At 39.7% G+C, this 24,350-nt stretch overlaps 1 protein-coding gene across 1 annotated transcript in view; it reads left to right on the top strand.

The window, feature by feature from the left end:
* Positions 1-6: 6 nt before the first annotated feature.
* Positions 7-24,350, top strand: part of LOC308064230 (uncharacterized protein) — a 116,701-nt gene continuing 92,357 nt past the window's right edge. The window contains exons 1-5 of the mRNA XM_080388320.1: positions 7-5,113; positions 5,600-5,696; positions 7,009-7,075; positions 8,939-8,998; positions 21,534-21,595. Of these exons, the coding sequence (XP_080244446.1) occupies positions 5,053-5,113; positions 5,600-5,696; positions 7,009-7,075; positions 8,939-8,998; positions 21,534-21,595 (347 nt within the window). The 5' untranslated portion in view covers positions 7-5,052. The remainder of the gene's footprint in view (positions 5,114-5,599; positions 5,697-7,008; positions 7,076-8,938; positions 8,999-21,533; positions 21,596-24,350) is intronic.

The raw sequence follows: 24,350 nt of genomic DNA on the forward strand, positions 1-24,350 counted from the left end.
GGTTTTGCCAAAAGTATAACATTGACTGTTGTCAATATCTATTCTTGAAAATATCTGAAAATGCATACTTTCCTGCAGCTTTTAAGACAGAAAGTCTTCCATTTACACTGTACAACTGACTGGAAGGAAAATGGGTTGCAGAATTTATCCTGAGGATAATCAGAAAAACGGGGCACTCTGCTACATTTAAAAACAGGATTCTCTAAGGAAGCAATTCTGTGGAGCAGGTACAATGTTACTTTATGTTTTTCTTGTAAAAAAACTTATTTTATGTAGGGATTTTTCCATCCAGAAATATCCATGTGCCTTTATGTTCTACTTGAAGGATGGGTTCACTGCAGTGTGGTAGGCTATATCTCCACATACTCACTGCTTGCAATGCTGAGAACAGGAATTTTCACTGGAAATTTTACCAGTGCTTCATTGAGGTCTTTACCCTTCTGTTCTGCATAAGCCATTTGATGTTCCTAGCATTGATGCCATATCAATCTGCACAAAAAGTGCAGCATTTGGGAGAGTCCTGCAAGGCTTCTATTGAAGCTGGAACTGTTTTTCCTACCAATATTATAGAGCCAAATCCTAAATAATGAAGCAGTATTGCAAAGCAATGAACTATCCATTGCTATTTTGTTTCAGAAAGTAACATATATGGTTTTATACTTCAGTCTATTATGTACAGAATGTGATTTTTTTAGTTTATTGCTAATGGCTTTTAGTTGCATATTTTTCTCAGCAATGGCTGAAGCTCTATCTTTTCAGAGATCTGCTGTATATGTAGTGCAAGGTGTATACACATGATCATCTTCACAACCATAAAAAAAATAGAAACATGAACATAGAAATGCAGAAAAATTGGAAAAGACCCTTGAGATCATTAGGTCCAACTGTTAACCCAGGACTTCAGAGTCCACCACTAAACCATGTCCCTAAGCACCAAATTTATGTGGTTTTCAAATATCATGATTCCACCACCTCCCTGGGCAGCCTGTTCCAATGTTTGACCACTCTTTCAGGTCATAATTTTTTCCTAACATCCAATCTAAACCTCCCCTGGTGTACCTTCAGGCTGTTTCCTCTTGTCCTGTCACTAGTTATCTGGGAAAAGAGACCTACCTCCACCTGCCTACAACCTCCTTCCAGGTACTTGTAGAGAGCAATAAGGTCCCCCTTGAGTGTCTTCCTCTCCAGACTAAACAACCCCAGTTCCCTCAGCTGCTTCTCATAAGACTTGTGCTCCAGACCCTTCACCAGCTTCATTCCCTTTCTCTGGACATGATCCAGAACCTCTTGAAGTGAGGTGCCCAGAAACCACTCTTCAGGCTCGGCCACCCAGCCAGCTTTTAACCCAGCGTAGAGTGCACCCGTCCAAGCCACGAGCAGCCAGTTTCTCCAGGAGAATGCTGTGGGAGGTGGTGTCAAAGGCTTTACTAAGGCCCAGGTAGACAACATCCACAGCCTTTCCCTCCTCCACTAGGCAGGTTGTCTTGTTGTAGGAGACCAGGCTAGTGAAGCAGGACCTGCCTCTCATAAGCCCGTGCTGGCTGGGCCGGATCCCCGGTTGTCCTGCACGTGCCGCGTGATGGTGCTCAGGATGATCTGCTCCGTAACCTTCCCCGGCACCGAGGTCAGGCTGACAGGCCTGCAGCTCCCCGGATCCTCCTTCCCGCCCTCCCTGCAGACGGGCATCGCACTGGCTGACCTCCAGCCTGCTGGGGCCTCCCTGGTTTGACGGGACTGTTGGGAAATGATGGAGAGCGGCTCAGCGAGCTCCTGCGCCAGCTCCCTCAGTGCCCTCGGGTGGATCCCAGCCGGCCCCACAGACTTGTGCGTGTCTAAGCGGAGCAGCAGGTCACTGGCCGTGTCCTCCTGGGCTGTGGGGACTTGGTTCTGCTCCTCGTCCCTCTCTTCCAGCTCGGGGGGCTGAGTGCCCTGAGGGAGCTGGTCTTGCTGTTGAAGCTGGAGGCAAAGGAGGCATCAAGTACCTCAGCCTTTCCCTCACCCTTTGTGTCGATGTTCCCTGCCGCACCCAATACAGGGCGCAGATTCTCCCTGGCCCTCCTCTTGTTTCTCATGTGCTTGTAAAACCAGGTTTCGTTATCTTTTACAGCAGTGCCCAGCCTGAGCTCCAGCTGGGCTTTCGCCTCTCTAACCCCTGCACAGCCCCGCGACAGCCTCACAGCCCTCCCGAGCTGCCTGCCCTTCCTCCAGAGGCGGTGACCTCTCCTTCCCTCCCCCAGCCCCAGCCCAGCTCTCTGCTCAGCCAGGCCGGTCTCCCCCGCCGGCTGGTCTGTGGGCACACGGGGACGGGCTGCTCCCGCACCTTCCACGTTTCCTTCCTGAAGAAGGTGCAGCCTGCCGGGAGCCCTCGGCCCCTCGGGACTGGCTCCCAAGGGACGCCGCCGGCCGGTCTCCTAAACAGGCCGACCCCAGCCCCTCCGGCAGCCCAAGGCAGCGGCTCTGCTGACCCCCCTCCTCACTTCTCTGAGAACAGAAAGTTCTAGCGTCTCATGGTGGCTGTGCCCAAGTCATCCTGTGCCCACCACATCGCCCCCCCAGCCCTTCCCTGTCTGTAACCATTCGGCCCAGTGGGGCATCTCCCCGCGCTGGCTCCCTGACCAGCTGTGCCAGTATCTTCCACACGCTCCAGGAACCTCCTGGGCTGTTTCCTCTCCGCTGTGCTGTATTTCCAGCAGACACCTGGTAAATTGAAGCCCCCCATTTCCCAGCTGTAGGAAGTCTTTAACCTTCTCACACACATGCTTTGTGTAAGGTATAAATTCTCCAATGTGGAGACTGTGTGTGCAAGCACCTCAGCACACACTTTGTAGCCTTTGTGTGTCATCGCTGCCTGGGTCAGCAAGAGAGAGCAGCAACTTCTTTCCAGGTTTTAAGTACATAAGTCTTACTGTGAGGTCCACATTTCAGCACACAAATCTTTGTACAGTGAAGTCTTAATGTCCTGAATTAGGTGTAAAGACATCAGGGAGTCGCTCTGTATGCACTTAGGCAGCGAAGCCTGACCAGTTCCTGAAGACTTATGGGCTGAAGTGAAATCTCTGGGGAGATGTTAGATCTGTGAACAACCAAGTCTTTCTATGAATCAGACCACAGCTTATTGAGGCATGATTACCTTGATGCACAGAAATTGTACAGCAATAGATGAAAGTTTGATGTGGAGTCCCCAAAAGAAGGATATTGTCATGTGTGTAGGTTTAAATGCCCAGCTGAATCCCGAAGTCAGCAGCAAATTTTAAGGAGACAGATTTCACACTCTCTCTTCTCAGTCGCAATCAAACATCACTCTCGGCGTCATATCTGCTGACTATTGATTTTCTTTTTTCATCTGCTTAGCTGATGAAATTAGGCCTGTGTCACATAAACAGGACAAATGACAAACTTCAGCCTGGTGGAACCTGGCGGTATGTTTTCCATGGACAAATGAAGAGACAGGTTTTGATAAGGCTGGAATGGCACTGAAACAAAAGCAGTGTTTTATTTACTAAAAGAGCAAGTAGTGCTACAGGCATCATTGAATGCTTTATAAGGAAAGCGAATATGGAGGTTATATGAATTTTAATGTCCTGCACAGACCGAAGGTCATAAACTGCTAAATGTTTTCTAAGTTGGTAATCTAGTTGTTTTGTGCAGATTATAACAAACATCTGAATATCCTTATAGGCAGGTACATTATAGGTGCTGTCATCTCCTAAATATTTTCTTTTTATTTTTTGTTTTATTTTGATTGGGGGGGGGGGGGGTTGGAGAATTGTTTCTGTTCAGTAACATTGTCTTCTACAGCTAATATCTGGATATTAAATGGCTTTTCACTCATTCTAATATTCTTGGTATACTAAACAGTTACTGAAGCTTTCTAGAACCACTACACGCATCATAGGGATATTTAGCATCATAAAGTAAATGGCTCTGAAAATGAATGGTGATATAATTTTCGACTTTCCCAATTCAGTTTTAAAGTACTCCCAGAATTTCTTTAAAGGCTTGTTCACCCAGCTCAAGAAAAAGTTTGCCACTGAGACCAGTGAGTTCAAATACATATACTATCCCATTATTATTAGTTATTGATGAACCTCAAGCCTCTAATATATTTTTCTCTAGCTTTCTCTCCCACCCCTTCCAATTTGCATGTGTTTTTAAACCAAAGAATCTCAGGAACAGGGAAAAGCAAACAAATGTATATATTTCTATTATTACATTGTATATCCTGCTTTCTAACTAAGAAAAAAAAAATAAATGGCATTTTGTTCATGCCCTACTTTTAATTTTCTATTGGTAATTAAAATAGGTGGTTATAAATATTGTGTCCTTTGAATCATTAGTAAGTTTTGTTTTAGTGCTCGTCAGACAATCTTGTTAAAAGACTAAAGTCATATTGTCCTTTTTGTGCTAGGCTTGTTTTCCATAAATTGCCAGAAAACAATTTATTCAGTTTGTCTTTCTTCCAGTAATTGATTATGCGGATATTATTTATCGTACTGCTGCAAGCACATCTTTGCATAAATTGGATGTGCTTTATCATTCTGTGTTACATTGTATTTACAAATGCTCTATTTTCTGCTCATCATTGACGACTTTATTCCATGGTAAACTTGTCTTCATTAGAAGGGCTTAAGCATTACTGTTCATTTATCAGCAAGGGAATTTGGAGAAAAGCCCCACCATGTTTTCTATCTTTAGCAAATTCTTTTCCCCAACAAATATGCTTTCAAATCCTGTAGTGTTTTTTTCCCCATATGAAAATCCAATAAATAAGAAGAATGATTTTTCTTAGCACCTTTACCCTGTAGGTATTTCTTTTAGCTGCTATTAAAGTTTGCAAGTGATTTCAGTTTTACTGTTTGAATAAAAGAGCCAATACACTAAGGAGATGCAGCATGCCTGGCATTTTCTGGAGTCTTAATGACTGTGTTCGTCAGGTCATCTCTGTTAAGAGAATTAAGTTCCCAGACTAGCAATTTACTTGGTTAAAGGAAGGGTTGGCTGGGTATCTACACTGTTTATTGTCTTCTTCCTAGTCATGAATACTGCCCACGCATGATGTTTCAGAATTTGACTGCGTCCAGGGAATGCATTCACAAGTATGATTCATTTTCAGGTATGGAAAAACCTTTTCTCTTTATAGCCTTTTTCTTCCTAGCTAAGAAAGTATTTTGTCATTGCTTTAGTGAGATATAATTACAGTAATTCATCTGCAGTGAAAAAATTTCAGGTTTGAAAATCTCATCTGTGATTGCACAGGCATAAATGTTATGTTAAACCATAAAAGCTGATATTAGTGTAAATAAGGGCTCAACTTCCTGTGGAGTGAGAGGCATTGGCTACCTCCACTGGAATTAGCAGGCTGTGAAAGTGCTTATAAATTCACAGACTCAAGCCCCACAATGTGTATGTCAAATCATAGCCCTCTCTTGCTTCTCTCTGCATGATAATGGAGGACCCAGCTGCAACTCTTTTTACTTCAGAAAAGGTTTCTAGTGCCAGCACAATCCCTGTTCTTTACTGGGTACCAAGAAGTCTGAGGAAAAGTAACAGGAGAATCAATGTGCCATCTGCTATGTTGAAACATTGCTACTATTTTCAGCTGTGTGGCATCTCCAGTATGGAAGCAGTGAGAAGGAAATGGGTCTCCCCCCCCCCCCCGATCATTCCAGCATGATGTGCACACGTGCATGTATGAAGTAAGGATGTCTTCCTTTTAGAATTATATTATCAGAAGAGAATGGAGTACCCACCCAGCACACTGTCCCTGAGCTTCTTCAGCAGAAATACCTTGTGACAAAAGGGTGGAAAGCACGAGACTATTCCTTATGCCATTGTTGAATACAAGCTCATCATTGCTGGCACCTTCAGAGATGCCTGCGTTACTAGACAGGAGGAAAAGAGAGGAAGGCACTGTGTAGTCCACAGAGTAAGTACTCACACAACATATAGGACACCTGGATTGTGTACTTCATACTGTATTAGGAAGAAGAGGAATCAAAGAAAGGTGTGCTGCTTTATTATTATATTCCACTTTTTTTCTTTTTCTTTTTTTTTTTTTTTTTGTTTTGTTATATTGGAGTAGAGCTCTCAGGGTATCTTTTCCTTTTTTTTTTTTTTGTTATTTTTGCCCGAGTTTTTTGAGAATTAGAACTAGTGTCTGATAAATATCTAAAGGAAACAGGCATAACGTTGTAGCAAGCAGTTATGTGACTTATCTATCTTTGAATAATGAGGCTTGAGCCATAGTGTCTTCTCTGATATTTTCTACATTCCAGTGAGTCACCACTTGGTTTGCTGGTTTGTGAAGTTGCCTTTGGGTATACTAATTCAACATGTACATTGCATATGGAACTATTTAAAAATTCTTCTTTACAGGCCTCTATAATCACCTTGACAGTCTTGCTCATGTGCATGTACAATTGGTTGTTAAATATTTGCTTTTATTTGCAGCAGATTTTTCAGAATCCACAATCTTTTTGAAATACTCTTTTTAAGGAGAAAAAAACTCCAGAAACTAAACAATCAAATGTTTGTAGATCACCTTTAAAACAACAGGCAGAGCTGTGGACTGTATATGTCATGTATATAGATTTATATATAGGTATAAACATTTATAATATATAGGACATTTGCATATATAAAGTATATGTATTATGCTTTCCTTGATGTCACATAGGATGCCTCCACATATGCTTCTTTTTATATGAGTTATATTTCTTTTGGTGGGTGCTTGGTTGTTCCTGTTGCAGGGCTCCAATACATTTTTTCTGGAACATTTCCCCTTCCACCCCTTGCTGTTTCAATTAGTTTCCCGTTCCATAGAAAAATGAACCTTATCTGATATGAATATGGAACCTGTGTAGTTAAATTTTGGTTTCTACAAGCAATGATTGCTTGCTTGAATGTTCACACAAGGAGAATCTAAAAGAGACCCAAGCGTAGCTGGAATGAATTAAGATTTAAATTTCAGCAGGTATTCATTGAAAACTTTTTTTTTTTACTTTAAAGGCATTCAGTTCTTCTGATGGTAAAAGATTCACCTAGCTCGAAGACTGTCTGGACTTTGTTGCTAATTGTAAGTCACTGTGCAGGCTCACCAGCCGTACAAGGAAAAATAAAGTCCCTAACCATACATCTTCTCTTTGCATCCCCTTCCTTGGGGCTTGCTTTATTTCCAAAACCACAAACTCTAAACCAGAACAAATCAACTCAAACTGCTCAGTAATAATCACCCGAGGCCCTTCCAGCCTCAGCCAGCTGGGAGAAGATAGCACGCAACCTCATCTTATGAGATTTTCTTTTGTACCAACCTTCTCAGTCCTTTCACACCACCACCAAAAACACTGCTACCTGTCCAGTAACCCCTTATATGCCACATTTGCTTTAGCCCACAATACACTGTTCTTTTGCAACAGCTGCATATGCCGAGTACTGTGTTTTCACACATGTAACTCAGATTCCAGAAAAAAAAAAATTAGATCCCTTAAAAATGAATCAATATTTCAAAATAGGGCCTTTCATAACGTGAAACCTGAAATTGCAAGGACTCATGTTGAAGGGAATTCAGGGAATTTCTGGGAAATAGTGAGACCTGGAGTAAGTTGGAGTAACTTTTGCCTTGATTAATTAGCACATTACAACTTGCAGTGATTTTTAATTGCAGGAGTTTCAGGTTTTAAAGATAACGAGTATACCATTATAATACTATATGTGTTCATCTTACCACACTGGAGGAGGAAAACAAACTTAAGATTGCACACTCTCGTTACTATCAAACAGGAGAAAATAATACATATGTTTATTTATAGATGTGAAGCTTTTGGGATATGCAGAATATTGAAGTATGAGCACTTACATTTGTGTGGACATGTGAACCATTGATGGTGTATCTTTTGCAAACTGACAAGGAAAACTTTTTTCCTGAAGCTTTGCTTTCTTTGTAGGAAGGGCTAACCTGCTGCAGTATTTTTAAAACACATGATGGATCATTTGAGTTGTTCTAGAGAAGAGCTACGCTGCCTGTCAGTTAGATGGTAATACAGAGCCTGCACAAATGAAATTCACTTGGAGTTTTATTTGCCTCTGTAGCAACTGAACAAATATCTCAGAGACTGAACTTGTGCTACATAACTAGTAGTCTGATTTCTTCCAACAAACCAGTTTCATTGAGCCAGAAGGTCAGTGCGGAACAAGTTTATGACGGTGTGCTACGAGCATGTTGTAAACAAAAGCTAATAGATTTCAAGATAGGTAAACTGCAGTGGAGGATTGAGTGATGCTCTAGTGCCAGTACAGCATGTAAAACCTGACACTGTTCTACTTAGCAGCAGCAGTTTGTTACTGGAAGAGGTAAAACCCACAGACTAAAAAACAAACCAAAACCACCCACAACCTCTGAAAATTAAAATCTAAGAAAAGATTGTCAAATCAAATATTTAAAGCTAAAAAAACCCAAAAAACCCCCCAACAAATAAAATTAAGCTGTACTTGAAAATGTATTAATTCTTGCTAACTAGACAAAAAGAGAACTACCATATGGCCCTTACTGCCATAAACCATTAATTTGGGGCCCAGGTCTTTTGAAAACTCTCACTGGCTAAATCAGGTCTTTCATTTCAGCCTGAAATCTAGAAGGTGCTTAGTACCCTTGCTTTCTGCCTCCCTCTCCTTTTCTTTCTTTTAACCTATATGGCTGATTTTTAAGTCCTGTTGAGGAATGCTTTCTGCAGTATTTAACAGCAGAGGAAATGGAGACGAAGCAGCTCACCTGTGCCTCCCAAAGTGAAGCTGGAAGGAGAGAGCTCTGCAGCTGATACCATGTAATGCAGCCTTCGAGCTTCTGCACTGTCAGTAAGATGGGACCTGACGACCGGGGGGGGGGGAGGGGGGAAACCCATGGTTTTCTGGCCCTGCCCCTTTCTCCACCTCTCTGCTCCAGGGAAAGAAAAGGATTGTCTGCCATGGGATGTGTTTGGAGGAGGAGCAAGAAGATCAATTGGTATGTAACTACATTACAGTGTTAATCCTATTTGCAACATTTTCTATAACTAGGTTTCCTAGGCATCGGGCTAGTTTTATAGGCATAATATCTTTTCATGGTATTACATATAATATAGTATATGAAATATAGCATATGCCTGAGATGGTGGCTTAGCAGGAACTGAGTCACCAGTATGTTCCCTGTCACTAAATTTAACCTCTGTTGGAAATGTTGTCAAAGTAAAGCACTTGGAATTAAGTGTTTTGAAAATGAGAGTGTGATCACTAAAAGTAGCTGGCCTATTGATTTAAACAGGAGCACAGTTAGGTACTGATGGTGGATTAAGGGCGTATTTTGATAAAGCAAGAAGAAAAATAGATAAAGAAAATAAGAAAATGTAGTAAAATAAACTGTAAAAAGGATTTTTTCCTTTTGTACTATTTTACTAATAGCACGGACTCCATCAGCAAATTTTTACATGCTACTCTCGGCAAACCTGGTGCATGTTGTGGTTTCACACTCAAAGCCATATGGGTTTCAAAACTAAGCAGGAGGTTGTATATGAGAGCATGGTCCTGCATTGCCCTTTTGCAGGGTCTGTGGAAGGTTTTGGAATTCAGCAGAATCAGGCACCAGACGAAGGGGTAGAAGTTTTTGCAAACTTCTGAACAACAAGGAGTACTCACATGGGTTTGTGTGGCAGAGACTGAATCTCTGGTGAACAGCTTGCTGCAGTTACAATTTTAATGAAAACTGAAAGCTTAAGTGCTACCATTTTCCATATCACTTTTCCCCTAAAATGATTTATTGACCACTTATACATGATACATTCTCCTGTCGTGAATAACACACTATATATTTATTTTCATGAATAATGGCTACCATTTTAATTGATAGTTTCAGAGGAGTAGATTTATTTCTACAATGAATAAAACTGCTCTCAATATACAGCCTGTATAAATTATTTTAGTATGTATTCCAGTTGTCCTTTTGCAACCCAGTATGCTTCTAATCCGAACAAAAATCAATCAAATAAGATCTAATACATCACTAACCAGCAGCTTCTACAAAGCACATTAAGAGATTTTTCTATAATGTTTTTAAAATTTGTCTTAAATGGTGTTGCCAGGAGCTTTCACTGAACCAAGGAGCTTTTGACTTGGCTGATATATCTGTCTGTAAGATGTCTGTTTCATTCCCTGTTAGCTTATTTGTCTTTTACTGACATCCTACCTGTATACATATGACATCTCAATTACTTTACTCAAGCACAACATCTCAATTATGCTACCCTTTTTTAGGTAAAAATTTAAAATTCAGCTATGTTAATAATCAAATATTGATTCCTGCAGTGCATGAGCTAGTACGGGCAGATGATGTATTTTGCATTCGCTCCTAAGTATGAGAGCAAACACAGAGAGTCAAGCCTATGAAGGATTCTCTTAACCAAGAAGGTGATCACAGTTCAGAACCGAAATCCCCATTACTTGCAAATGATCTCGTTCTGATATTAATGTTCAAGTCGATACATGCTGTGTGCTCACAAATATGTCTCGATTGTATGCTGCAGGACTACAGATCTGTTAAAGGAATAAACCTGCATGCATTCTTGTTTGTAGTACAAAAACCCAAAGCTGGCTGTGAATCATTTCGAAACAGAAATAAAATGTTACAAAGCAGGGACTAGCTGTCTTCATTAAAAACAAGCAAACAGAACCCTAACCAAACAGAAATTCCTGAACAAATTGCATTGCAAAACATTGGCCCAAATATCTTAACAATATATTCACCTACCGGTAATTTTAGAGAGCCATTATTTATTCTTCAAATTCAGGAATGATACAGTTCTCTCTTGCCCTTTAATAAGGATTTCCTTATACTAGAGTTTTCTTAAGGCATTGCTTCAATCCATATGTAAACATTTACATAGGGGATTTTACATCCATTCAGAAATCCCAGAATGAAGCACCAGTACTGGAAAGTTTAGGCTGGGGTATTTTAATATTTTTCAGTATGTTGAGAGATTGGTGATGGGAACGCTGTCAGATCTAATGGGTGAGGGACAGAGGGAAGAGTTTGTGAATGCACTGTAAATGACATGATCCAAATTTGAGTTCCCAAGAATGAATTTCAAAATGTGACATAGGTTTTGGCAAAGACAGAGAGGTAGAATCCACATAAGAGAAAAATATATTTGGGTGGGTGCCTTGTCTTGAGTAAGGTGCTTCACCATCTACTGCATCAGTTAATTAAGTGGTAAGTGGCAATAATATTTGGAGCCAGGTTCTACTTTCTATTCATAAAGCACTTCGAGGTGTTTTTTTTTCGTTGAAAGACACTGTTGCGGGGTAGAATGTTAGTAATGTATCAAGATGTTTTAATCACAAGAAGTATCGCTTACAGATCTGGCATTCATGCCAGATGTGCTGTATAATGGATGTACAGCAATTTAGCATTTACTGTACCTTATTTATAACGTTGTCTCTGTTTTTGTATATGTTTCCTTAGCTAAAGCTCTGGTATTTGAATGAAAATGGAAGTACAGACTATATAAGAATTTGAATAGCTTTTATCTATGTCTGCATTAACAAGCAATTCCTTTTCTTACTCTAAAATAAATAAGCCATTTGCTTGAGAAAACAGAAACTAGAAACTGTAGTTTTCTATTTGTGTTGTTTAAGCCATGAAATCAAGATATCTTTTAATAAAATACTGCAATCAATTAAATTCAGCTGTTGAGCTAAAGCAAAGACTGATGAAAGTCAATCAAAAGACACTACTCGCTGCAGGGAGGCAAGTAAAGCAATAAAGAACTAAACCTAAAGCTACATAGTTCTTTTTGTTAGGTAGCAGTAATTTGCATTATTCATTTCACCCTGGGGAAAAAGAAAAAAAAAACCCACACCAAACCCCTCCAAACCAACACATGAATAGATTGAAAGGATGGAATGGAATCTAGCTGGCAAACAAAGCAGAGGTAAAGCAAGGGAAGCAAAGAAAGCAAAATCAAATGTAACAATGCTACCTAGGTGAGTAAAAGAAATACAAAAGGGTTCTAGAAATATCCAGAGAGAATAGAAAGAGACCACTGAAAAGTAACAAAGGGACTGTATAAGTGAAGACTCCAAGATGGATGAAAAATGTTCAAAACTACTTTTCCTTAGTTTTCAATATAAAGGAAAAAGATGAAAGTGGAGAATATTATAAGCAATGGGCCAGAGTTGTGCTAAACTTGCCACAAGGGCCCTATTTTCTGCATTCTTTCTCACGTTGAATAATGCTTATATTGCAAGTAGCCCCCCGGCTACTCAACAAAATGGAAAAAAGGAAGTGCCACATAGTATAAGAATGACACGTGGAGTTACAAAATGTAATGCAAGCATGCTGCTCTGAGAGCATCCTATTGAACCTCTCACTAAAGCATTCTTCTATGAAGATATGAAAAACGTTATCTGAAATTAGTATTGATGGAAAATAATTTGTTTTCCCTTAGTTCAAATCCATTGTGTTTGAAACAGAAGACCACTGTTATAGTGCATGATGTCTTTCACGGTGCATACTAACACCCAAGCACTGTCAAAAAAGACATGGAGGGCATGCTTGAGGATATTAATGAGAGACAAATGAGGCACAGGCCATGCGTTCCTTTAGATCCTACTCAGAATATACTTTGAAAGGATTTTTATTTAAAAGAGTAAATATATTGCAAAAGAATACCTTACAACAATGATGGGGATGCATACATCTTCACTCTAATACTTTTCGTTCTGTAGAATCTGCTCCCCACCTTTAAAAAAAAAAAAAAATTCTTCATGAAGTCTTGTGTATTGATTGGAGTTTATCTGGATGGAACAAAAATGATGTTACAGGGGGAAAGTGTAAGTGTATTATGTAGAGCTGAATGACCTACCCTGGGGAGATCCAGTTAGACAGTAATGGCATTTCCCATTGAAACTTTTTTAGTAAAAGATTCTAACAGACACACATAATGAAGAATGTAAAATCTGCCTAAAATACAAAGTGTTTTGACAGCATGGCAACACTCCTTTTTGGTATTTTTGGATCAATTGGATTTTTCATTTTATAATTACTTCTGAAAATGAAAATAATTCAAATCCAAGTAAAAAGTGTACAAAACTGAAATTTCAAACAAAATGTTTCAGTTTTATCTAAAAAGAATGTTTGATTGACCTGAAACATTATTTTTCTAATATAATTTCATGGAATATTTGTACATTTTGGGTTTTCAGTTAGGTTTGTAATGGGAAAAGAAAATCCATGTGCTTTCTCATGAAATAAAAACCTGAGTCAGTATAAAACTCTGCTGTTGTGTTAGTATGTGTCCGAGGCTATTGAGTAAGTAAATGAATATAAAGAACAATGAAGCTGACTCTACTCAGCATTGGTTAAAATGACACTGCTCAGTTAAAGAAAACAATACAAAAATCTGTAGAATAAGATTCCTTTGGCTCTGTTTTTGTAGTCTCCTTGCTTCTTCAGTTGGTTGAGGAGCTTTAAAATATTATGAGATGAGATCTCTCTTTGCACAAGTTTAGGAAAAAAATTTACTACTACTCCTACAAGTGCATGCGCAAGCAGACACAGATGGATAGACAGATGTATGTATGCTATTCCTGTAAGTCTGCTAGAGTCCAATACTCTCTGACTGGGTTCTTTAAAATATTCCACACATGGAGTGTAACTTTTAGTATCAGATTTACTTGTTCGAAGACGTTTGATATTACATGGGATTTCTGATTTGTCAGAATGATACAGAACATACTGAAATCACAATACAAATGTAAGTTACACTTAGCAAAACACAGTATTTGCAATAGGCAGTTCGATTGCAATACCAAATTGGTCCCTGTTACTGGTCTCTACAACGTGCTCACTGTCACAATGCTGGGTGTCCCCAGTCACCAGGAAGGAAGACATGGGTTGAAGCAGCTCAAGCCCATTGCTCTCTTTGGAAATTCTAGTGTTAAAGTGTTCAGATTTATAGTCCGAGTGGGACTGAGACACCTAAACACTCCTCCCAGGCTGGTCTGGCTGACTCCGGGAGGAATTCACACTCTTGATGAACTCTGATCCACTGCATCACTGATAGCTGTTTACCTAAAAAAAAGACCACCTTCTGGTCCCCTTTGTGTTGAGATTAAATCAGTTTTCTTTGCCCTGCTGTGATCAGTCACACCCAGCATTGTTCCCAGATCTTCCCAGGCACAACACCCTTGCCCATCTCCTCTGAGCCACCTTCTGTTGTTGGGGTTTATTGGTCAGCCACAAAGTAAAAAATGCTTCGGAGATCTTTTGACCATTTCTTGGACTCCAAGTCCAGATCTACAGGGACTTCCAAAGGTGACGGTATAAGATAGTATCATGTAGGATTTGCTCAGTCTTTGCTTTCTCTTGATTGCAGGAGCAGCTGTTTGTGTCCCCTCAAAGGCCGATGGGCTAAAGAGCTCCAATTCATGCCACAGTGTCATCTACACTCTGCATGGGAAATGTGGGAGAAAGGAGGACTAGTCAAAGATTTTTTGCTACAGTCTTGCTTTTATTTTTTATTTATATCGATTTGCATGTATCCATAATAAATTCAAACATTTAAGGCAAAATTTGTTTATAGTCTGCCATTTTACACTGTAGATTGAATGTTCCCTTAGCTGTGAGTAAGGGTCATGCAAGCATATCTACCACAACTAAACAGATTCATGCACATACGAAGCATGGCAATTCGGCATAGGTATTAAATATTACATATGAGGAGGATCCTAGAGTGAGTAAATGTGCAGCAAGAAATTAATATCAATCTGGAATACATCAATAATAGTGGTCTCTATAACCTATTTAGTTAAGAGGGGACATGTAACAAATTGTTTTCTCTATATTATGTTTCAAAAAAGAGGTCACACTGTGAATAACGCTGTTATTGACCAGTCATAAAACTGACTCAATTTCTGCGTCTCGCATAAGAGGATGCACTTTCTGCCCAAGATTTGGGACTGATCCTAAGCTGATTTCCCGAATAGAGAAAGACTTCACATACACCGTCTGTTATTAAAATGCAAAATTGATAAAAGTGAAACCTAAATAAAATGTTTACTGATTTTGACATATTTATGCATGAAAATTGTAGGAAAAGGTGCAGATAGGTTTACACAGTTTGACACGCTTAAAAAAAAATAAGGGCAAGGAAACCTAGTTGGATTTCCTTTGTATATAGGTCACAGAATTTCATCAAATCAGTCCTGCAACAGGACAACAGCTCTGCACAGGCTATGGGCTATCTTTTGATTTAAGCTTTTCTAAATTAAGAATGTGCACTCTTTTAAGCAAATAATTCTAAGGGTTTCTTGCCTCTTTTGGTAAAAACACCCAAGTGTTTTCCAGTCATTAGATTTTCTTATACTATGGAGCCTGCTACTATTAAAAATGTTATTCCCATTTAGGTTCCTGTAGATCAGGAGCAATTCATCTGGTACCCTTCTCTGTGTTAACCGAAATAATCACTCAGTCTAAAATGAGTGTTCCAGATCTTAGATAATACTTGCGACTTTTTTTCTGAACTCTTTCCAGTATGTCAACACTCTAAGTAGAGGATAAAGACTTTAAATTTAGGCAATGTAATTGGTTGCCAAAGGTAACAAACTAAGGAATTAGTACCAGTCAATAAATGAGGTATTTATTTTAGGAATGTCAGGCATGTGGCTTTCAGAGGGGAGGCTGCAGTTAGATACTGTCAGAGGGAAAAAAAGAAATCCAGTATAATCTGCATTCTGATGTCTCCATGGAGAGTTTGGTGTGTAACCCATGGTACCAAACAGGCCTGATCCAAACCGAATTGAACAGCTTTGGATCAGGCCTTAACTGGATCAGGAGGTTTTATGTAAAGCTAGGGAAACAACCAAGGACTTTACCAATCTCTGGCAAAACCAGAATTTTGCATGCTGTTTTTCACTGCTCTTGAAAGCTCTAAAGACAGACAACAAGAATGATGAAAGGATTAAAGGATAAAGGTATGCGTGGAACCTGAAAGAGCTAGATGCATGCAGTTTAAAAAGAAGGCAGCTTAAGAGATGCACAGCTACTCTAAATGCCTTCGAGGAACTAATATATTATTCTACAGTTCCTCTGGGAATAACCACTCCTCAACTTATTAAAACACAGGATGTACACAAAGAAAATAATGTGATGTGCGCTCTAATGCACATACTGTCCTTTTTATGAGAAAATGCCTCCCCTTTCTTCTTGTAATCTATTTCTCAGTTGGGTCACTTTCCTAGTTGTTTTGTGGTTTTTTTTTTTCAACTCAGCTCAGAGCTTTGCAGTCAAGTTCAGTAGGAGGGAAGTATTTGCAAGTTATAAGCATTAGTTTCTTTAAAGTCTCCGTACCAGTATACCTACAGTATAGAAGGAAAAGAAGAATTGGGGTATATTAGGGAATAATGAAACATCTCTGCTCATGATAAAGAGCAGAGCTGAAATCCTGGTCCCAGTGAAGAGTATGACAGAATTCCCATTGAGTTCAGTAGTGTCTGTTATTGAATTTTTCATTAGCATTCATCATTTTTCCCCCTCAGCAGTTCAACAATGGCAAAATAGTCTGTGTAATTCATTGCACATACAAAATATGCATATAGAGCTCTTGGCAGAACAAGCTCTTGCATAACGTAAGAGCCACATAATTCATTTATATGATGCAGTAAGGGATGGGCAGCATATGTGCATATATACATACTCACACTACACCCCTTGTGGGTATCTAAAGCTACAGGATGTTCTGGGGAGGAAAGAGCCTAAAGCCAGAAATTTAACATCTCATGTGTTGATGCATTATTACTTATTTCTGTGACATATGTATATACACTTCAAAGCGCAGTATTTTTATCCGTCATAAAATATGCCTTCTTATTTCCTTTATTTATTTTTCTTGATCTTCCCATTAAGAAAGTAGGCTGTGTAAATGACTATAAATTATATCAATCTCATATAAAAATTATCCTCAGCTGTTCATCTCAGGTACTAGGTGTAGGTATGTCTACCTATGGATACATAAATATGTATAAACATAAATAAAAAATATATACCCATCTTGAAGAATTAGAGATATTTGACAATATAGTTATTCTGTGACTGCTTTGAATTCTCTTTTTAAAGTCACAAGGAAAGAGCTCCTGGATTATAGGTTTGCTAAGTCTTAGAGCCAATACCTGGGTCTTCAATCTATTTGTAAAAATATTGTACATGCCTATTTTTTTCAGGAGGATAATCAGCTGTAGCTCTTTGGGAACCCAGTGGATACCACTTTCAAAACAATATTCCGCTGCATTTTTCCCTACTTTATTTTCGCTCAAGTGGATATGCAGTGGTGTATACACTCAAATCTCCTATTAACCTTCCTTACCCTTTGGTCTATTATGTCTCCGTAAGTATAAAAATATCCACCTAATTCCAAAGTCTAGTATATGTACTTTGGCTTTGCTTCTCATGACATCAGTCATTGAATTCTTGATCATGACAACCAAATCTCTGATGATAGCGTAGTTACGGTTTATAACTAAAATAAAAACTATAGCAACTTAAAGTACAATAAATATATATGCATTTTTTTTCCTTAGCTTTTACTACATTCGTGACTTCTAGCCAAACTGGTGTTTTAACAGTCATTAATTATAAGTCAGTCATCTGTCGCAAAGGCATTTTACATACTTTAGAACAATACCTGAAAATAGGCAAGTCAGGCGTTCATTACTAAACTTAACCTTGACGTGAGTTCCTGAGCAGTCATCAGGGCCTTTTATAAGTATTGTGAGTGACTCTGAGTATTCCTTAAACTTTCCAGGGTGCAATCTGTTAGTTAATTTCTATTTGTAATAATCTGCCTTAGGAGAAGTCACATTGGTCCAGTGGGAGCAGCTGTTCCATTTGTGCTTGCCCAAATTGTTTGACGACTTTGGAAGAAGATGCTGAAATCTTCATAAATTTTCTGTCTTGCAAAAAACCAGCAACCTACACATGTTTTTCTTAGAAATAAGCATTGGCAGGTAATCTTAATGCTTGACTCTGGGAGTGTTTCAGATCTACTATTCGGGAAAGCAAGACTTCATCAAGGAGAGCACCACTGAGCAGTAGATCAGAGACACCAGAGCTAGGCTGCGAGAATGATGAGGCTTTGATAGTAGGTTGAGAACAGGACTGCTTCTGATACTCACATGAACTCTTTTAGCATTGACATGAAGATCTTTGTATCATGGTGTGCAATGATCAGTGTCTCCCTTGATCTTGCTACTCTGCCTGAGGTATGTGGGTTTTAGAAGGTGTCCCCAGTATCATGGTGTGATTGCACTTGGTCATGGTTTGGGCAGGGTTTGGAGGATTTGCCATGTCCCACGTTTTCTCAACATCTTTCAGCTGAGTTTATGTATCTCAGGTCTGCTTACAGTCTGGACAGTAATACTCAGTACTGCAGAGAAAGATGAAAACACCTGTGCTTGGTAGAAGCTTATGTACGATAATTGAGTGAAAAAAAGGGTGATCATGCCATACTCATAACACATGCAAGCATTCAACCTTGAATGAAACTGCCTACTGCAAGAGCTGATTCACATTTTAGGCTGTATTTCTTGGCTGTGCTTGAATTCTTCCTCCCAAAGAACATCATCTCCAAGCAGCCCTAAACAAAGCAAAAGGTGTTGCTGCAAGATCAGCTGGTGTGGAGAAGCACACCTCTACTTTACCTTATTATCAGGAGCAAAAGTTACTCCCAGCCCCTTGCAGCTCCCCTTTTTCATCGTCTTCTCTCTTCTGCCAGAAATCAAGGACTGTTGTCTTATTGCTCCACAGTGCTGAGCAGTTACATCGGAAGAGTTTTATAGATGAGAACATAGCTCTTTTTAAGGTAAAATGCTTCTGCTTCCACAAAAGTAGCATCAAATTTATATAATTTTAAGTGCTCACAGCAGTAATTCACTCAGCAAATATTTGAGTGTTTTCACTGTATATCTTCTCATTCATAGAGCTTAACCTTTCAACAGTTCTTGACAGTCATTTCCTCTCCTGGCATCAAGTCTTTTCTTCCTCCTTCCTTTTTAAAATGGTTTGAGTATTGTATGTTTGCTGGTTTTGAACAGGTGAACTGGAAAATCAGTGAAGTTGTCTTGGGCTTATATAAGAGTTCCTACTATTTTTGTGGAATGAAGGAAAACTGAGGAGACTGAGTGGCTTTACATAGCAGTAAAATAAAATTCACCTCAAATATTTTAGAACTGTATCTGTCAAAAGTGTTTTGTATACATTTTTTTAAAGGATGTAAAGATCAACTGCATTTCTGTGGCCAAAAAAGAATGCAGTTAAATATACAGATTTTGGGTGGTACATGCTAATTCTGAAGGTGAGTTACAATCCCTCTTAATAAGATATATTTTGCAGGTTTGTCCGTAGTAAACGCTTCAAATTATACTTGAAGAAGGCTGCTATTTTGTAACTAATGATTTTGTTTAACCTGCAGATAAGTGATATAACTTCTGAGGCTTTAAAATAAGTTGGATACTTTAAACATATCCATATCATTTCTTTTTGAACAGATATAGGACTTTATTTAAGTCCTGTATGCTATAGAGGATTTTGTGTGACGTCCCTTTGCTGGGTTAAACTTCACTAAAGGAGCACCTTTTTTGTTGCAACAGTGGCTTGAGTCAAATGGCCTGAGTGTGCTATAAGAAGCTTATAGCAAAACACCAAGTGCTCGGGACTGAGGAATGGAAATCAAGGCAGTAGTAGAGATGAAGGTCAAATAGCACCATCTCAGAGTTAATTTGCCACTGCCTTGCAACAGAAGTGACCATGTACAATGGCCTGCTAAACTTCTGCATTGCTTTCACTCCAGGAGCATAAATGATTGTGTAAGTACAAGGCGGTCATGCTCTTTTTTCCTGATATCCATCACTTTCCTCCACTAACTCCCTACTACCTCTCGGCCCACATTTGACCTAGACAAGGGGCTGCACCTTCCTCTTAAGCTTTCCTGGTCTGTGTCTGCAGTAAATGCAGTCATCATTCCCCTCCCGGCCCCTCACAGGCATACCTCAGAGTATTCACCTGGGCCTGTGCCACAGATTTTTTTGTGATCAAGGATATACAACAATAAGCATTACATCGCACAAGAATACGTAAACCTCTAAACATTACATGACACAGTTGTACAAAGTTAAGCAAAAGCTAAAACAATTCAGATAGTAGGCACCTGATCGTTAGATAATTTCTGCAACAGCTGAAGGAAATAAAACAAAGTTGCAGGCAGGCAAGGCAAAGTCCACGCAAAGCCTGACAAGTCCTAGGGCCAGTGTGATTAGCTTCACACAGAGCTGGTGGCCACACCATATTAACTGGCTGCAGGCTGTGCCGATGCTGGCTTGGCGCGGCAGCTCTTCACAACCCAACTTATCCAAGTGCCCAGTGGACAGCTCCTCACAGCCTTTGACCAGGGTACTGGCATTGGAGGAGACCTTGCACTGACCTTTAATTTTTTTCTTACAATAAAGTTGCTGATAGATCTTTGCCACGTATTCATACACTTCTGTTTAGAATGTGTTTAAAGTTGTAATTCACTGGCACAGGTTTTCAGGTGCAAAATACGCTGTATAAATATCTGAGCTGATATCCATGTAGAAAATTTATACAGTGAGTATTATTCTCAGCTGCTTTCTATCTACCTAGAGGCATGAATGCCAAGAATACTTCAGATTACAGGATTTATTGATCCTAATGTAGCTGCCATATTCAATCAAAAAAGGAGTAAACAGGCATCTGTGGACTGATTCTCCTTTAAGATATTCCTAGTAGCATGCACTGGTAACCATTGCATAATAATTACTTCCCAAATAAACAGCTGATTAAGACTGACATTTGTCACTCATGGTGAATATTACTGAACTCCTCAGGGGACATCACTGAAGTCAATGCGGACACTATACAATGTGATAAAGTCGTGAAGAACAGAACTGTATGGATATTTACTAAGTAACTGGTCTATTGAAAGATAAGCACTTGTTTTGGAAGATGAAATGCCTAGATAAGCATTAGACTTTTGAATTCCACTAAAGTGAAAAGCACCAGAGGGCTTTTTATGATCTCTTCCTTCTAACGGGAAATTTAGTAGCAACAGCTGACAGTGGCATTTGAAATTCTTGCTAATTAGCATTATATCCTGCCCTGAAATATATCTTTACAGCTACTTAGAACTGTCTCTGTTAGAAGTACTCCTAGACTGAACTCCAGTATAATATACCATCTTAAATCTAACAAAGTTTTCTGTGATCTCTCCAGCCCCCCAAAAGCAAGAAGCATGCAAAGGCTAATTTGTATGACAGTGCCCGATACGTAACTCAGAAGCTTGCCAAGGTTCATCAGTAGAGTGCACTTACGATAATCAGGAAATTATTTGAGAAGGTATATACAGTGTCACATTTCATTATTTATTGATTGCTAGCAACACTTTTAAAGAAATAACATGCCTTCCATTGTAATTGTATATTTACATTTCTCTTCACAGGAAAAGTCTGTATGTTTTAATTGTTCAGCTTGCCAGAAGATGAACCAAATCTGGCAGACAAGGTAATGCAATGACTAGGTCCCTACAAACTCCTTCTACCAACAGCATCTTGTAGGTTACTATCCTTACTCATTGTCTTTCCAATCTTACTGCTTCACAGTTTGAGTAGCAGTGACTGTTAATAGCTTGACCTATCCGAAGGTACAAGTGTGTTTCAGCAGAAAATTATATGCCAGAGAATATATCACCTGTTGCACTTCTTTCATAGCTTAATGAGCAGGCCTCACACGGTAAACAATATCATTTTTGCATAGATTCTGCAAGGGTATTTGCATAGATCTGTTCTGGATAAATGGAAAACTCTGGAGCTGAAAGAAAGGTTGAATATTTTTCTCTCCAGTGAAAAAGAACCAAAAGGTGGCATTATGAAAAAGAAAGAAGACATCACAAAGAAAAAGATATACAGGATTTTTTACTGAACGTGTTAAATTCAATATTGATTACCCATAATGTGCCACGGTAGTTTCACAAGAAAGGAAATTCATTGTATGTGTAAAGCTCCATGTCAGCACAAAACTTCCTCTAATATGACAGTGACCTTCAACTGGTTGTAGTACTCTGCTAAAACAGTAGTGTTATGTAAAACCCGAACAGACAAAACTCTTGAGGTAACTTCAGAGGGAATTTCATGTAATAGAACATGTCCCTGATTTTTATGATTCTCTGGTATCTCTGAAATATTATTATTGCATTTTACTGGAAACCAAAATTCATGTCAAAATGATAATCTCACTGTAAAATCAAGACAGTAAGGATTGGGAAGTGTCATCTGCATAATCATATGATCACATCATCACTTTTCTGTTTTCTTGAGGGGGAATACCTGTTTGATTGAACTAGTTGTATCAGTCCAAGGTTCAGAAGCTGTGCTAGTCCAAATGAGTCAAGTTTTGAATGGAGGGGCAGTGGAACCGGTTACTTGGAAGGCAAAATATGCACACAGACGGAGTGCACTGGAGAGGTACACAAGAGGCCATCACAGTTCAGACTAGGACAGTTTCCCAGCAGGGAGCCCCATGTCTGGGCCATGCTCTGTACTGTTGAGATGATACTGAGATGTGAAACTGCAGGGTTTGGCTTTATGAAAGTAGAAGAGCTGTCGCTGTCTTCTGCAGGGTACTTCAGAGACAGATGCACAGAACTGTAGTACTGTGGTACATCCAGAAGATCCAGCTGTATTCCCATTGCCTTAACGCTGGTGACATTAGAGGTAGATGGTGGAAGATGCTGTTGCTTCACCTCTGACTGAAACATGAAACTACCACTGAAGTGATTTGTAGTTATATGCCTATGGACAGCACAAATTACAGGAGAGAGATATTTTAAACATGTTATATCTCCTCAAAATCTGAGTGTAACTCTATATGCTGAAGCTGAGTTGGTCCTGCAGCCAAAGGGTGCTCCTTGAGCTAACAAGCCTGTGAGGACTCCTTAAAGAAAAAGTCGTGGAAGATTTCTTTAATGCAGAATCCTACGGGTTGTCCTAGTAGCTAATGATACCCTCAGTCACTGCAGTTCCCACCAAGCTCTCCCTGACCTCACCAAGGGCTTTTTTTAGATAAAGTTAACATGCAGGACTGAACACGCATTCCACTGGAAGCTGCCTTCTGAGTCCTCCTGGCAAGGTCCCTGTGGACCCATGGCAGATGTCAAGGAAGACACAGGCATTCAGCAGCATAATTCAACAGCAGGGGTAGGTTGCCTGAAAGTTACATTCACTTGCCTGAACCGAGAGATCCTAAGAATCGCCCTATGCTAGAAAACAGTCCCACCAGCTCCAAGTGAAAGAGAGCTGCCCCTGTGCCCTGCCGTAACCCAATGAGGTGGCCCGTTTTGCCTGCCTGCCAGCCAGCAGCATCGTCCTGGGAAAGAAATAATTAAATAGAAGTTGCTGGATCAAACAACCATCAAAGCCCTCTCAGAGTCCCCAGTAATGAGACTTAAACCACAGCCTGTGTCCCCTGCCAAGCCCCTGCCCCAGCTGCAAGCTCACACGGCCAGGCCAAGAGTTTAGGTGAGCAGCACACATGGCTTTGGATGACCTCTGCTGCAGAAAGAGCCAAGCGAGGAGACGGCTCCTCGAGCAGTGCTGCTCTGCGTAAGCTCAGCTGTGTCGTCTGTGCAGGTGGCAGCTGGAGCAAAATCTGATCAGCGCAAAGACAGTAGTTAGCTTTTTCACCATACTCCAGCCTCTGCAGGTCTTGTTCACAAAGGCAGCAAGGTGCAAGTTCTGTGCAAGGTTGAGAACAATTCCTAGCAAGTGCACACAATTGCCTCAGGCTGCTCAGCTTGTGTGTGTTACACCGGATATCCATTTTATTCCATTAAAAGTTAATGCTTAGGTGCAACTAATAATTTTACAGCTGGCAATAGAAATAGGGACAGAAGAACTATAAATATTGTTTTCACATGGCATGTAATTTTTGCTTTGCTTCTTTCTTTCCCTTCAGTTCTCCTCCATAAAACTGTAATAATAATAATAATAAAAAATGAAGAAGAAATAGTAAAATCAAATAATTTAAAAACAAATACACCAAAACAAACCAAAACCTTTCTAGTGACAGAAATACTTTCATACATGGCAAGATATGCAAATTTAATTTGCTTCATAGAAGGGGATGTTACTAGATAAGTGCTTCGATATCTGACTGACAGTGTACCTTGACTAAATAGCTGTTTGAAGATATGAGGAGCTAGATGGAAGCAGTTGTCCTCAAGATGGCCTAAATACCTCATGCTGTGTTCATTAAGGACATC

This window comes from Falco punctatus (genome assembly GCF_963210335.1).
Source record: "Falco punctatus genome assembly, chromosome: 1".
NCBI lineage: Eukaryota > Metazoa > Chordata > Aves > Falconiformes > Falconidae > Falco > Falco punctatus.